This window comes from Chinchilla lanigera, unplaced genomic scaffold, assembly GCF_000276665.1.
Source record: "Chinchilla lanigera isolate Chin_1 unplaced genomic scaffold, ChiLan1.0 scaffold00001, whole genome shotgun sequence".
In the NCBI taxonomy this organism is placed as follows: domain Eukaryota; kingdom Metazoa; phylum Chordata; class Mammalia; order Rodentia; family Chinchillidae; genus Chinchilla; species Chinchilla lanigera.
Genome location: NW_004955402.1, coordinates 53,711,822 through 53,729,169, shown reverse-complemented (window position 1 = coordinate 53,729,169; position 17,348 = coordinate 53,711,822). Strand labels below are relative to the sequence as shown.

At 34.5% G+C, this 17,348-nt stretch overlaps 1 protein-coding gene across 1 annotated transcript in view; it reads left to right on the top strand.

Moving 5' to 3' along the window:
- Positions 1 to 17,348, top strand: part of Rttn (rotatin) — a 152,234-nt gene that overhangs the window by 24,049 nt on the left and 110,837 nt on the right. The window contains exons 12-16 of the mRNA XM_005373054.1: positions 8,523 to 8,735; positions 10,221 to 10,333; positions 10,933 to 11,059; positions 16,571 to 16,696; positions 17,174 to 17,290. Of these exons, the coding sequence (XP_005373111.1) occupies positions 8,523 to 8,735; positions 10,221 to 10,333; positions 10,933 to 11,059; positions 16,571 to 16,696; positions 17,174 to 17,290 (696 nt within the window). The remainder of the gene's footprint in view (positions 1 to 8,522; positions 8,736 to 10,220; positions 10,334 to 10,932; positions 11,060 to 16,570; positions 16,697 to 17,173; positions 17,291 to 17,348) is intronic.

Here is a 17,348-nt window from a genome sequence, read left to right as displayed (position 1 = left end):
CTTTGCCTGCTTTCTTTCTTTCAGCAGCTTATTTGCTTAATATTTTAAATTTAGCAGCATAGCGAAAGGATTTTAGGAAATACTTGGTAGAATTAAGTATCCTGTTATTTGTCTGACTTATAACTTTTGATATTTGGTAATTTGTTGTACAGTATAAACTATAGTTTGAGTTACTTCTTGTATAAACTCATGTTTTAGTAAGTCCTTTGAAAGTTCTTTTTGTGATTAATGTTTTTTTAGTAATCTCTTACAAAGGTGCATTTCTACTCTGGATAGCAGTGAACTTCTATGCTAGTCTTTATTGTAGTACTTTGCTTTTCTCCAGTTTTCTTTTTTATCTAACCCTTTCTTTTATGAAACACTGGTCTTTTATTTAGGTGGTGTTGGGAGTCAAATTCAGGGCCTTATGAATGCTAGTGACGTGCTCTATCACTGAGCTGCAGGCTCAGCCCTAGGATCTTTTTAATTTTTAATTTTTATTTAGAAAATAACATGCTCATTTAGAAAACATTTTAATGTGTAAAGAAATTATATCTAACATAATTGATGTACAAGTGTTTTCTAGTGTACTTTAAAAACCAAAAAGTGGCCCACTTAAGTGAAGGTACCAGAGAAATCGGCAACTAGAGAAGTTTTTCTTATACCTTTTTTTGCCCTTAGTTATTAACCAATTTCATTTTTTCCCCTAGAATTCTGCAGATGGAGCCTATGGTCCAGGTTCTAATTTATAATAATACTTAGCAATGCAGTGTACCACTCAATATACTACTCATCTGGGAAAACAAGAGTACAGCATTACACTTTGAAGAAAGTATTTTGCTGTATGAAAAATAATGTCACTTTTGTTAATTTTAAGTTTTAACTTGAATTGGTCATTATGTTTTGGAAGTAATTTTCTATTTTGAATAATGATAGTTTTCCAAAGCATAAAGATTAATAAAATGAAAGAATTCTAGTCATAAGAGAGTGGAATTGTATATAAAATGTAGGTGTCTATATATAATATATAACTGAAAAAATTGTTGATACAATAACTTATTAAGTAGCACAAATGATTAATTTATAGGTGAAAATATTGGTGAAACACTTATATGTCCTATCAGTTTATTTATTGCTTTTCAATTTTATTTTTATTTTTCATGTATGTGCTTAGCAGAAATCAATTAGACTAGAAATCAGTAATTTATTTTATTTTGACTTAGTTTAGCGCTAGAATAATGTAGGGTTAATTCTCTTTGCGTTTTTGTTTTGAAAGCATTATTTTTTATTGTTTTTAAAGAGAAATTAATATGTTTAGATTTTTGGTATCCCTTTAAACATACAGTTTGGAACTTCATTAGAAGAGTTTTGATCATCTCCTTATAGATGGTTACATTTTCTTTCACTGATTAATTAACCATGTACTTCAAAGTGAAATATGTACAAAAAATGCTATTCCATTGCTCTTCCTGTCTTCCTTTCATATAAATGTAAGGTTTTGCTGCCCTCTGCTTCTTGTCAACCCACCAACAATTGAAGTGGAATTTGAACTCTGAAACTTTTAACCTTCAAAGTGTCTTTCTTTTAATTCATTCATTTATATATATATCTCTCTATTTTTTTTTAAGCAAATATGTAATTTGGATGTTAGAAAGCAAACATAAATCTGTGTAGAGATTTTCTGAATTTGACAAAATGTTGACCTTAAAGGCCTTTGTGAAACTGGTATTTGTTGATTTTTAAATGATTGTAGCGAGTATTCACTTATAGAATAAAAAGGTGGTAGTTGTGAAATATGCTAAGGTTGGGTAAACCAAATTGATAAAATGAAGGAAATTTTCTTTGTGAAAACAGAAATAAGAGCCCGCAGTACTAGCTCAATGCTGAGGGAAGGTCACAGGCATCCTAGGAACTGCGAGTACTGTTTCTTAGCCAGCCACACTGACTGAGGGCAAGGAAGGATTTATCCACATAGCCTTTGCCTTTCCATTGCGATTTATTAAAGCTCATGATTGGTACAGCTGATTGAATGATTCATAGGAGCACTTTTCTAATCTTTTTTTTTTTTAAATGCTATTTGGTATTGAACCCAGGGCCTCAGGAATGCCAGAGAAATACTCTACCACTGAGCTACATCCCCATTCCTAAATTGCTTAAGCTCGTCTCCCTCCTGAGTGGCTGGCATAGGCTTGTGTCTGATATCTGACTCAGAACAGTGATTTCCAAGCTGCACTGTACAAGCACATCTCAGGGTAGGGCCTGACAGTCTGCATTTCTAATAAACATTGAGATAAATGCCATAGGTGCTCTGATTGGCTCGATTTTGAGAAAACAATATTCAGTATTACACCCCACTGCCTATTAGAAGAAACGAGATGATGTTGACTTTTCTTATCAAACAGCAATGATGTATTTGCACTGAAACCTCCTCACTTAGGGTTCCAAATGACATGTAATTAATGTTTGTGTATACAAAATAGCTGTCTTAGGTCTGGGGTGTTGTTCTAAGTCAGCTTTCCGTTACTGAGACAAAATAGCTGACATACACAATTTAAGGAGAAAAATGTTTATTGTAGCACATAGTTTCAGAGATTTCAGTCTGTCTTTGGCTGGCCCCAAGGCAGAACCATCATGGCAGAAGGGAATGAGGGAAGAAAGCTGCTTACCTCACAGCAGCCAGGAAGCAGAGTGAGCGGGATATAGCCCCAGAGGGATGAAGGGTCCCGGCACAAGAATATACATTTGCGGGGTATGCTTCACGTGCCTTACTTCCTCTGAACAGCCACCTGCTCCTACAAGGACAGTAAGCTATGAACTCACCAGTGGATTCATCCATTGATAACTGTAGGAGCTCCATGATTAATCATTTTCCAAAAGCCCTGCCTCTGAACATGGGAGCTTTTGGGGGTCATTTTTGCTCAAAGTAATAACAGATGTAGAGTGATTAGTTTATTGAGCCATGCAAAAATTAGGCTTATGACCTTAACATGATGCTTTGAGTGCCAAAAACAAAATTTCAGGTATAGGCATCCAGGGTGAAAATGAAAATGTCAGAATACCTTGGTGAAGAGAAGAGAGGAAAGAAGAAAAGTATTTATTCTTTGCTACATACCCTACTCTGCTCAGTGCTTGTTTAATTCTTTCTTTTTTGTGTGTGTACATGTTTAATTAATTCCCACAGCAGCTATTTTTCTTATTCCAAACTAAAGTAAGAAAATGCTTTTTAAAACTAAAACACAATGCTTTGGAGTTAGATCCACTGGAATATGCTGCATTATTTTAGTACAGTGTTTGACTCACTGAGTCTTCTTTACTTATTCCTCTTTAACTTCCTAACTCTTAAAAGGGTAGAATCCTGAACCGTGATTCTTATGAAACATGCCATCTGTTTGTTCGTGCTTTCAAAATGTATATTTTCATATCAGACATACTAATTGAACTCCAAACTTCTGCATAGCCAGTGTCCCTCTTGACATCTTCATTGGCTCATAATAGGTGTCTACAGTTTCATGTCTCACACCTTGTATTTTGCTTCCTCTTACAAGTGTGCTCTCCCTGTGTTCTTCACTATTTCACTAAGTGCCAGCTTCATCCTGCTAGTTGATAACTGATCAGGTGAAAAACCTAGGTCAGCCTTGATTTCTGGTTTTGCTCATACCTATATGCAACGCCTGAGCAAAGATTGTTGTTTCTCCCTTAAATATCCAGCGTCTGAACTCTTTGATTTGTCTTTATTATCCTGATTTGCCTGGATTAATGAAGTAAACTCCTCACTGGTCCCTCAGCTTCCATTTTTACAATTTACTATTTGGTTTTTGAAGATCGATATTAATACTTACTTAAAACTTTCTGGTGGCTTCTGTCCTTACGATGATTTGGAGCCTTCTCTGCTCTGGCTTACCATTCCCCTCTGTCTTCATCCCTCAGCTCTAGCTGTACTGGCTTCCTTGCTCTCAGTCTTTGTACTCTATTCACTCTTCTAGGACTGCTTTTACCTAAGATGCCCCCATGCCTCCCGACTCTTCCAAGTCTCTACTTAAAAGCTACTCTCTTAGAGGACTTTGCCAACTGCTTTAGAGTAGTAGCACTTCCCCGGCTTCCATTTACCCCAACTTCTCTATTCATCTCATTCTTTCTTATTCCATTTTAAAAAGTTTTCTTAGCCCAATTTTGCCCACATTTGACATCTGTGTGTCACTTTACCCTCTGCCTTCTCCAGAGGAATTTCAGCTTCACGAGGAAAGCGGTTTTGCTTCTTCTGTGCTTCCAGATTGGAAAGGTTGCCTGGGGTGCAGAAGAACACAGTAAGGTCTTAATTAATATTTGCTAAGTGAGTCAGTAATAGGTGAGTGGATAATTTAGTTTCTGTCTTTCTCTTTTCTCCATTAGGAGAGTTCTTCACAAAATAATGAAACTTCTTTTAAATTTCCAATACCTGCTATCTTTGTTTTTCATTTTTACAATTAATTTATTCTATTGCCGTGAAGCACACATCAGAAAAGGTGAATTATCAGCAGCCTAGTGTACACCAGCAGGTTTACAGGTGATGAAAACATCAAAGCCAGAAATTCCTAACATGAGAATCTAGCCTTCTTCCCCCTAATCAAGTCCCGTGGCAGAGACTGCCCCCTCTTCTCATCCACACCTCACAGAACAATAGTTTTTGCTTAAATGAAAAAGCTCAGTGAAAAAGATGGAGCCACTGTGATCAGCATCATCAGCCACTCAGGCAGAGGAGCCACTGGTGCTACTTGAAGAAAACTTGAAAATCAGTTTGAATACCCAATTTTAAACTTTGGTGCTCTCCTTTCCTAAAGGATAGAAAGATTGGGCACATCAGGGAACATGGCTCAGACATAATGTGTCACTGCAGGCCCAGGTGACCACAGACACTCCAAGGCGCTCATTCTAAGGCAGCCAGCTGTTTGATGGTGCAGTGGACTTTCTTTGCGGTTTCTTCAAATTCTTTCTGCTTTCTGTTCATTTTCTTTCCAGTTTTGTTCTTGGCTCACTCTTTGTCCAGTTTCAGAAATTTGCTGAGGGTTAATTCTTCACATGGGTTCTTGACAGAAATGAGTGTACACCCAGAGAATGCTTTTGGTTTGTCTCTGGCAGTGGTGGGGAAGCCATTGCACACATATTGTTTTTCTTTTAAGACAAAATATGTTAATGTGTGAGTTGGTTTTTTTTTTCTAAATGAAAACCTCAGTATTCAGGCTTAATTGTATGGTTGGCACTTTGTGACACATAGGTAGGTTTTGGGTTTCAGCTCAGGCACTTGTCTCTGAAAGCTTTGTCATCACTGCTCCGTGGGATTTTCATCAGGCTTCTAGGCTTTCAGCTCCTTGAAGCAGAAGAAATACTTGGCCAGATCAGACTTTTCCCACTGGAATAGTGCATGTGGGCGGCCGTGGCCATTCAGGAAGAGCTAGTTCTTGAACACAGAGACACTGTGGTCCTTGAGGTAGAGTCACCATACCTGAGGCAGTGCTGAGGATAGCATGTAGTTGCCACTGTAGCTACAGACTATAATAGTTGCTATTTTATTAGTCTAGAGTTTTTTTAATCTATGTAATCTAAAAATTTGATTTCTGTAGGTTTATGATCTTCATGTAGCAACTTTATTTCATTTGAGTATGTTATTCAGCTAGTTCAGCTCTTAATATTAGACATATAGGCAGTTACTGATTATCCTTAAAACTGATCATCTATAAAATAAATTATGATCAAACCCACTGTAGAAAAAATGGCATTTCAACTGTTATAGTGATCCTAGGGGGCCGGGGATGTAGCTCAGCAGCACAACCGCCTGCCTGGCAAGCGCAAAGTCCTGAGTTCAATTCCTGGTATCAAAACAACAACAACAACAAAAGCTATAGTGATCATTACAAATGATTTTCTCTGAATGTTTAATTTTTAATCCATTTTATTTCTTAGTGCATAGACTCTTACCACAAAACTAGAACCATTAAAGAATAGTTCTTTAAATCTATTGAAGTAGTCATAAAATGTATATAAGATATAATGGGCATGTCTGCTGTGATGATTCCACATTAAATTTTCTCTTTCCCGTTTAAAACACAAGAGCAAAAATCAGTTTCTTTTTAAATCAACCTATATGCTTAATTTAGTGTTATTCAATTTAATATATAGTAAGTTCTGTATATATTTTTAATGGGAGGAAGGAGTGGTATTTTCCTCAGGAATGTATTAGAGTTTTTTTTGAGATTTGTGCGCATATGCACAAAATGCTCAGAAAAAGGATCTATGTCATGCTTCATTAACGGGTGTGAACATGGGGCAGAGTGTAGGGAGAGAGTAATTCTGGGTGCTGAGTTGGGGAAGAGAAATTTAGTATCCAGTGTCCTGGGTTTCAAGAAAGAGTTGATATTTGGATTTGAGACATTTAGGCAAAAAATAAAAAAAAAATTGCATTGAATAAAGGCATGCAGGTGGATGGTGTGTTGGGACATAGAATGTTCTTTGAAAAAACATAGATTTTGTGATAGCTATTAAAAGGGAAAATAGACCAGATTAAGGTTATAGTCCACCATGCTTTTCTTAAAAAGTTTTTTTTAAAACAAAATTTTTCTTCATCTTTTAATTTTTATTTTTAGTAATGCATGTTTGCAGTTTATAATGATTACATTCATTGTGGGCAGTTAGTACATGTACATAACACATCATAATTCTTTTTTTCAATCCCACTCCTCCTCTCTTGACCTGCCTTCATCTCTTGTTCCCTTTCCCTTTTGCAGAAGATTTATCTCCCTTTTTCCTAGTATCCTTTGTTTTGCTATTTAATTTATTTATATTTTATGGTTCTCATATGAGAAATCATGTAATATTTAAGCTTGTATGTCTGATTTATTTTACTTAACATCACAACTAACTTTCACTTAATTTATTTCATTTAACGGTATCTCAAGGTGCATCCATTTTCCTACCAGTGACATTTGTCCTTCTTTATGCCAGGATAGTACTCCATTGTGTATAAATACCACATTTTTTAATCTCTTTGTCTGCTAATATACATATAGTCTACTTTTAAAATTTAGCAATTTGTTTGTTATGAGTTGTGCTGTTATAAACATGTATGTGCATGTGTCATTGTAATGTGATGCCTTTAATTCTCTTAGAAAGATACCAAAAGGGGAATAACTGGGTCAATTGGAATGAATTTCTAATTTTAGTTTTTCCAGGAATCTATGTACTGATTGCCAAGTGGTTATACTATTTTACCTTTCCATCAGCAGTGTAAGAGTTCCTTTTTCTCCTCCTAGCCTTATCAACATTTATTAATTGATTTCTTGATGAACACCATTCTATCTAGGGTAAGGTAGAATCTCAGTGTTGTTTTAATTTGCTTTTCTCTAAGGACAGAGATGTTGCACATTTTTTAATGTATATTTGGCCATGTATACTTCTTCTGAGAAGTCTCTATTCATTTCATTTGTCCATTTTTTTGTTGCGTCTTTTATTTGGGGATATCTCAGCTTTTGGAATTCTTTATATATTCTAAATATTAGTCCTCTGAAGAGATGCTAGCAAAAGATTTTTTCCTGTTCTGTAAGTTGTCTGTTCATTCTACTGGTTATTTCTGGTACAGAAGTATTTTAATTTGATATAATACCATTTGTTGACTCGATGTTATTTCTTATACAGTTGGGGTTCTGCTCAGAAAGTCCTTGTCTACACCTATGACTTCAAATTTTTACCTTTTTATCTTTCAGCAGATTAAGTTTCTCCGTTTTAACATTTAGATCTTTGACCCATTTTGATTTTGTTTAAATACACAGTGACAGATGCAGTCTTCTACATTTGAATACCAGTTTTCCTAGCATCATCTGTTAGAGAGGCTGTCTTTCCTCCAGCTATGTTTTTGGCCCCTTTGTCAAAGATCAGATGGCTGAATGTGCCTGGAGTTGTTTTTGTATTGTCTGTTCTGTTCCAGTGATCCACATGTCTCTTTTTTTGTCAATATCTTGCTGTTTTTTTTTTTTTTAATTATTACCTTTATAGTATAACTTGAAGTCCAGGTTGTGATGCCTTCTGCTTTGCTCTAATTGCTCAGGATTGTTTTTTTTTTTTGGTTTTTCTCCGGACCCAGGAACCGAACTCACGACCTTGCGCTTGCCAGGCAGGCTCTTTTTGCCGCTGAGCTAAATCCCCAGCCCCTTCAGGATTGTTTTTGCTCTCCTGGGTTTCTTCTGGTCCCATATGAATGTTAGGATTGTTTTCTCTAGTTCTGTGAGAATGTTGTTGGTATTTTGATTAGGATTGCATTAAATCTGTGTATCAGTTTTGGAAGTATAGCTATTTTTACCACATTGGTTCTGCCTGTCCGGGAAACAGGGGTAACTTTCCATTTTCTGTTATCTTCTTTGATATCCCTTTTCAAAGTACTGTAGTTTTGTAATTTTCATGTAGTTGTCTTTCAGTTTCTGGGTTAGGTTATTTCCTAAGTATTTAATTTTTCTTGATGCTATTATGAGTGATATTGTAAAACAAATTTTAACTTTTTTTTTTTTTAATTTATCAAGGCAGGTGAATTTTTACCAGAGCCTATATCAGCAGCATTATTTCTTCTTTCTTTGGACATGCCTTTTTCTTTGGAATATCCAAATGTTCATGAAGCTGTTGTGGCCTATTTGGAACAGTTGAATTCCGAGAACTACAAAATTTATAAACAAACTTCGGAGGCTGTTTATTCAATTGAGTGTACCTGTAACTTCTTGTCTGATGTTGGGAAAGAGGTACAGTGTTCTGTTATTACCCCCTTTAAAGGTTGTTGTGGTAAAATCCTTCTCAAAGTCATATACATATCACAATTGAATTGCTAGAGGAAGGATATATTATTATCGAGTGGGTCTGTTATCAGATTAATGTAAAGCTATGATTTATGTAAAAGTAAAGAAGGCTTTAGATTAATGAATGTCACATATTCATAATATCAGTGGTTTAAAAAAGTAATTATTATAAATGTCTCAACACCAAATAGTGACTATCTATATGAAGTAATTTACACTGTGTGACCTGAATGATAATTGATATTATCAGGATTATGAGGGTCATACTTGGAGAAGTAATTCTGTTTTAATATTCTATGGACATTTGCTACATATTTATACGAAGAATCCTGATTTTTTTATAAATTAAATACAGCTAGAAAAACATGGTTTATAAGATGCGTAACTTCAAGTACCATGTTATAGCCATAAGTATGTATCAGTAGTTATTCCTTTTTAAAATACCATTAGGAGGTTATTTAGTATGTTTTCAGTGACAGAGTTAATGAATCTTAGGGATGACATTGACTGCAATAGTGCTTTACTCTCGGAGAATACCACAGTGGATCCTGAAGATATTAAAGAATTAGGGACAAAATTCTTATTCTTTTGGCATTACAGTGAAGTCTTATCTGAACCCCATATTTAGAAATTTCCTTTATATCCCACTATGTTGTCTTGTCTTTTCACATATCTTGATGCCACTCACTTCTTTGTTTTTTTTTTTTTTTTGCGAAAGTGTCTGCTATGTAGTTCAGGCTAGCCTTGAACTCACAGCTATCCTCCTGCCTCAGGTTCCTGAGTGCTGGGATTACAGGTGATTACAGGTGTGCACTTCTACACCTGGCCTGCCTCTGGCTTCTTATCTCTTCTCTGATCAAATTTTAAATTGTGTCCCTAATGGGAATTATATCTGTGGCATTATTCTGTGGTCATATTGAATATTCTCTGTGTTCCTAGAATCTGGCAGGTGTTACAAGAGGAGATGTATAATAAAATATACTCGCCTTACCTTTAGTAAAGGAGGTAGAACCACAAAGAACTAGATAGCTCCTTTTAACTTCAAGTTCACTCAGAGTTAAACAATGCACATTAACATGTGTCATTCAGCTAGGGGTTTCTCCCACATTTTTCCTCCGAGGCAGACAATTTTAAGTTACTTGTTGAGGAAGTAGACTTAAGCAAGTGTAAGCAGTCTCAGAGTCTCTGAGCAATCTAATTTCTTGAAGTAGCTTAGTTTTTTTTTTTATTATTATACGTGATTGTAGTATATTGTGATTGCATTCATTGTGGGAGTTGGTACATATACTTAACACATCTTAATTCCTTTTGCTTCCCTTTTCCCTCTCCTCTCTCTCCCCTCGCTACATCGCTTGGACCCCTTCCCAGTAGTTTAATGGAGAATGTTATTGTATGTGAATTTGACATTGTTCTATTCTGCCTCTGTTTTAGGGAGAGAAGAATCTTTTAGAATTAGTGGAGCTTGCAGACCAAGCCTTGCGTAGCTTTTCCTATCATCAACATTTTCCCCTAATAAAGGAAATCATCTGCATTTGTTCAAAGATGTAATATTTTCTTTTTTTATAGTACTGTAGAGCACTGTATGTAATGTATATGCATGTATGTAAATATAGGAATAATGTAAATGAAATTGACCTTAGCTCTTTGTTATTTTTAGTTTAAATCATTTTTTATGTGACCTTCAAACTGTATATGGATAGATGCATTAACATTGTTAACTGTTTCATTCAAGAGTAAACTTTAAAAGGGTCGTGCCTATAATGAAAATGAATACTCCTTGGATTTTTGTGCATGTCATCTTGGTGCCAATGTAGACCATCTATTCAAACATACTTAACTAACTGCATTTTTAAATAATATCTTAAATTTATGATTTCGTTTTTTAAGTTTCATTTGTTGTAATTTTTTCTTAAATGTATGTAGACATTTTGCATTTTGAGTTTTTTATTGTTTTTTGATACTCTTAAGAAAAAACATTTTTCTGCCCTGAAGCCATTAAATGTTTAGTTAAGTTTGGACTCATCTGTTAAGTTAGAACCTATCTGGAGGAATTAGAGTAGGAAGACATCTCTTTTGATATGCTTTATAATCTTTTGCTTAGTACCTTATCTTAGAAGTCTTGGATGTTTTACTCTTCTACCAGCTGGAAATCTGCCCAGGCCAGTCCATTACTGCAAGGAGAGAGTCAGAAGGTGCTTCTGCATATGTTATCTCACCCACTGCCACAAGTGAAAATTGAGACTTACAATAGCTGTCTGGAAGTTGTTAAGGTGAAGTTTTTGTTCTGTTTGTATTTTTGAGAACTAATAGTGGATTTCTGTATTGTACCTTCAAAATTAAATTACTTAACTTTGTACTTGAGCTTTAAGAATCATATTCCATAAAAGTAGATGGTAATTATTAGTCAGTTCTAGGAAATCTATACTATTAAATTCCCTTAACTTAATAATGCTAATAATTGCATTGCTTTATTGTATTTGACTCTTTATAGGAGTATAAAATTTGTATATTTTGCCATTTTTATTTCTGATCTATTTTTATACACATGAATAAAATATAGTTGCAGAGAAAGCATTTATCCTTTCTCTTCCCCGTTTCTTCCCATAGCGCAGCCTAACTACTGATAAAGTCGATGTGTCTCTTTCCAGCTATGCTTTTTTGAAACATATTTTTACTATATATATAAATAATATATAATGTTTGTTGTTTAAGAAATACAGTTTCATACTGTACATATGTTTTGGCCAGTGTTTGCTTCACTTAATAGTAGGATTTGAGATCTGCTTAACTTGCTCATCTTAATTGTTAAGTTGCATTTGCTTCCTTATACTTACTGATAAATACTTAAATTCTATTTCCTTTGTACTGAAGTGCATTTTTCAGTATTTTCAATGATGGTCTAACTGAAGGGAATATAAAAATGTCTTGATTTCACTTACTTTTGAGAAATAATTTAGCTGGATTAGAATTACATCCCCAGCTCCTGAGCAGCATTAGTGTAATGTCCTCAGGTATAATGTCTCCCTATTTTGGCATGTATCAGAATTACATTCATTTTTAAAGTTAATTAATATTCCACTGTATTTGTGTAACAAGTTTTATCATTCATCCTCTAATGGACATTTGGGTTGTTTCCATCTATTGTGAACAGTGCTGTTATGAACATGGATGTACTGATATTTCATTCAGACCTTTTAATTCTTGGAGTATTCTTTAATTCTTTGAAGACATATAACCAGAAGTGAAATTACTGGATCTTATGATAGTTCTGCATTTAATCTTTGGGGCCTACCCTATTGTTTTGCAAAGTGGCTACAGCATCTTATGTCTAGCCAGCAGTGCATGAGGGCTCCAGTTTCTCTGCATCTTCACCGACACTTATTATTTTTTGTTTTTGGATATTTTTGTTCATTTGTTTGTTTTTGCCTTTGATGGTAACCATCCTAGAAGGTGTGAAGTTATATTTTATCAGGGTTACTTTTTAATTTATTGATCAAGCTTTCAATGTCAGTTATTCTGTTTTTTCTTTCTACATATTTACATTGTTTCTTTTTTTGAATTACACTTTTTTCAGAGTCTGGTTTCTTTTTGTCATTATAAATTTTAAAAATACTCATTTTATAGTGTTTAGATTTTTCTGTTATTTAGAATTCTGTCATTGTTATGGCAACTGAAATTCCTTAAGGTGTGGAGTTTAGCAGATACTGTTATTTTTGATTGTCAGGTCATCTTTAGTATAGGAATCTATTATTTATTTTGTTGTGCTGAGAATGGAACCAAGGACCTCACATATGGTAGACAAGTACTGTACAACCTGGGCATGGGAACCTGGTACAGTGGTACGTCAGTTCACCGGCTTAATTCTTTTGTTAGTACATATGTACTATGGGAGCAACTAGAATCATGGAATGAATTCTGTGACTGGTTTCATGGAAATAATTAAATTTGTGAACTGAGGTGCCACTGTATTCTCTCTCTCTATATATATATACTTACATTTGCCTCTTTCCTTTCTTTGAGACAGGTCTCAATACATAGTTCAGGCTGTTTTTTTTTTTTTTTTTTTTTTTTGACCACATATGGATTTATGTAGAGATATTTACAGGCCCTTGCAAACCCAGATGAAACTGGCACCCCTGGTTAAGGGAATCCTCTTGCCCTGTCTTGACCTCATCCAAAACCAAAGAGCTGCAGCTGCAGTAGCCACTACTGTTGCTTCTGAATGAAATTTAGCAGGAGGCTAGAATGGTGTCAGAAACCCCCAAAGTACAACCAAGGTGCCAGCTTGCTGGTGTTGGTCCTAATCTTAAGCCCTCTTTCTTGGCAAGTGGGCATGCCAGGGCTGTGTAACTCAGGAAAAGTCAGTGTGAACCTGACTTGCTATTTGTCATTTTGGGGAATACGAACATTTATATCCATTAAGACTTGAGATGTTTAATTTGTTGGAAGGAAGGAGGGCTGTTGTTGGAAATGAGCTAAATAGTTGAAGTGATAAACTGTAGAATCAAAGGATATGAACACTAGAGAGAAGAATGTAAAGGATTTATGAACTAGAGTGAAAGAGTGATATACTGCCAGTTACTGGGCAAGATTGGACATCTGCTGTAGAGCAGAACAAGTAAAAACTAAGTTGAAGTATTTCTGAGGTACAGAATTTATGTGTGTCATTGAGATGAGGGTGCCAAGAAGCTAAGCATCTACATTTGAGAAATTGAAAACGATGCTTGAGTTATATCTCCCTTCCTCCCTCCCATTTTTTTTCCCCTACTGAGTATTGAGGGCCATTGCACTAAGCTACAGTGCTACCCCTTTTATTTTTTGACACAAGATCTTGCTAAGTTGCACAGGCTGGTCTTGAACTTGTGTTCTTCCTACCTCAGCCTCCTAAGTACTTGGGATTGTAGACATGCACCACCATACCTGGCTACTTGAAATACATTTTAAGTAATTCTTAGAAAATAGAAAAATATTCAGGTAGGCAAAAATTTGATATTATAAAGTTGTTGATAGATATGACTATTTTGCTACATGTATTGAAATAGGAATTATTTGAATGTTAATTTATTAGAGGAATAATAGGAAAAAATATCAAAAACACAGATATATGTGTCAGTCTGGAATTTGTTATTTTATAAGAATATACTAAATCCATTAATGATTTTGAAAATACTAAGTTCTAATAATTTTTATAACCCAGTAATACACATTTTGTGAAAATAATCTGAATCTAAGTTGAAGGAGTTTTTAAAAGTCAAATTTAGCTCTTAGCTTTAAAAGGTGGGGTTGGGAGAAGAATGTCCTTGTAAAATATTGCAAGAAATTCTCACAAAAGATACTGAACTATTTAATAACATGTATAAAATAAATACATATTTATTCTTATGGAGCTAAAATAATCTTTAAGTTAAAAGCTCCAAATGAAATTTCTTATAGTTAGTCCCCTGTATTGAAAGGATATATTATCTGGTTTTAGATTTAAGTATTTGCGTGTGCATTTCACTATAATTGACAGTATTTTCATATGATATTATTCTGTTGTCTTTGACAAAATGTCCCAGGCATTGCTAAATGTAGGAGCATGGGGCTAATGTGCAGTTTACTTCTGAGTAGGTAGCTTGCTTTTTCTTTTAAGATTTACACTGAGGAAGGGATGAGAAAGAGGTATTCTTATTTAAGGATGATCTTAAGACAACTTTGCATTATTTACATATAAATTCATTCTGCACTTATATACAAGACACTTACATACAAGACTTTAGTAATGGGATTGTAAAAAGGATAGAAAGGATCCTTATGATCATAGAGCTTACCTTTTACAAATAGGGAATACAGAGGTAAGTATATATAATAAAATATATATTTAAAAATGTGTATGATGTGAAGAAAATGAAAAAGGATAAAGGAATAGAGAGTAGCTAGGGAATGTGGGCTCAAATGTAGGCAGGCTGAAAAGAGAAGGAGGAAGACAGAGCTTCTGGGCAGGGAAAACAGCAATGAAATGCTTTTTAGATAAGAATGCACTTTGCATATTTCAGGACAAAAAGGTCAGTGTAGGTGGCACATCCTAGGAGAAAAGAATGCTACCAGGTTGAGTTGCACAGATAGGCAGAAGTGGCCAGTTTATTGCTTTGCTAACCATTATACAGCTTTGAATTTTTATTTATGTATAGTGAGAATATATGTGTAATTTAAACAGAAAGAAAATTTGATCTGATTACCTTTCTAAAATGATGCTTTTTGTTTGCGTGGAATGAATTGTCATGACTCATGAGTAGAGACTAGAAGACCCACTCCATTGTAGTAACTTTGAAAGATGATGGTGTGAGGGAGATGGAGAGAAGGAAGTGAATTCAGGCTATGTTATAGACATAGAGCTAATTGCTGATAAGGAGAGTGAAAGATAAAGAGTAAACAAGAATGAATTTTAGGATTTTGGAGAGCATAGTTGGATTTCCAAATATGGGATTGTGGATTGGATATAATTCTGTTTTGAATTAAATTTGACATGACTTTAAAAAAATATCAAATGCAGTGTTACACTGTAGAATGTAATAATGATCATGCTAACAATAATGATGAAGACAGAGCAGCTCACATTTACTGAGCAATACACGTGGTTGTTATGAGTGTGCTATCTCATGGACTCCTCATAACAACGCTATGAGTTTGTCCAAAATCATTCAACCAGAATGGGACTTTGAACCAGATAGTTTGCCTCCAGAGCCCATATTCTCATGTAGTGCTCCACATCACCTTTGCAGTATGGAGCCAAGTTTATTGTAAACTTTTCAGTCATCAGCGTGGAGATGATTTTAAAAGCTAGGAGCCTCATTTTCTGAGGGACTAGGGAATAGATGATCTTATAGATGATATTTTTCTAATTGTATGGGTGGATAAACTGAGACTTAGGGAGTTAAATATCTTAGGGAAGTAAGTTACAGGTATTGTTAAACCTTAAGGCTGATGCTTTAGCTCTTTCAAATGCTAGGAATACAAGATTGTTGCGTGAAATTAATAGTTAAGGAGGAAAAATAAATATAAGCAAATACATATATAATATGAATAAATATTAAAAGTATATAATATAAATACATATATATAATTGTTAAAGCTAATTATTGGTAGTGGTGGGAAGTAGTAATTTGCAGAATGAAAAAAATTATGTAACTTGTATTTTCAGCTTTTGTATTGTATTTATATTAATATTTCTGGTAGCTTTTTTTCCCTCCTCTCACCTCTAACAAAATATTGTTCGTATCACAAATTGAGAAAAGAACTTGTAATTAGTCTAAGAGACAGTACATGGAGCCATTACTTGTATTTCATGTGCTGTCCTTCCTCTACCCAATACTTTGTATTTTGATTTCAAATTTATTTTTCTTTCTCAAACCCCAATAAACTAAGGATAGGTTTATTATTTTGTTTATATACTTTATACCTGTCAATTTTAAGAGATAGTAGTTGTTACAGCCATTTGGTTTACTTCATCAAGATTATACTTTTTGACAGAAAGTATATCTTATACAGACTCATTGTTAGTTAACTTTTTCACCTTCTATTAAGAAAGTTTTGGGGCTGGGGATTTAGCTCAGTGGCACAGCGCCTGCCTGGCAAGTGGAAGGTCATGAGCTCGATTGCCAGTACTGGAAAAAAAACAACAAAAAAAAGTTTTAATAAAGTGAAAACTAAAATTGAAAGTGAGTTATAAACAGAAGAAATAGAATCTTTTTGTAAAAATTAGTATTACTAATTTTTTAAAAAAATTTTGTACTATTTTACAGGAATGTTTAGGTGTTCATAATGTCACTATACCTGTGTCTTCCCTTTGTAATGGAATTCATTTCCTACTTCACCCAAAAGTTCTATATGAAATCTCTGCATTTGGTATCCAAGAACCCAGAAGTGAGGTATGATATGTTAAAAATTAGTGCCAAAGGTTACTGTACTTAGCTAAATCAAGGTAGCATTCTAATAAAACTGGGTAATGCAATGAGGAACTAAAAAGAAACGTCTTATGGCTATATTGGTTTTGTTATTATTTATATGAAAAGAAATGTTAAAATATGTGATTGGAAATGCAAAACTTACTGATCTAAAAGAATTTAAGTCAGTGTATTTATGATTTTCATCTAAGATATAGAGAACTAAAAAACAGTTATTGAAAGAATATCATTTCAAATTTATAAAGGTTGGAAGCAGAAATTATTATGAGAAAAAAACTGGTTGAGAAGAGAATGTAAGATGATGCTTTAGAAATAGGAACAATTGCAGAATGAGACATTAATTATAACACATTCCAGATTTTATAAAAAGCTACAGGTATGTGAGATGACTTAGTCAGACATCTCATCTTACTGGATCATTGTGTTTGCTTTGTTGAGCAGGTGAATGCTGCTGCCAGGGCCATTCTGTTGTATCTGCTTCAGGGACGAATGATGATGACAGCACTGACCTGGAACAAGTTTATTGAGTCTCTGTGTCCTGTCATTCCAGTACTACAGGTATGCCGTGCAATTCACCTTTTATCATAACTATTTATCTCTGACTGACTGTGAGTGA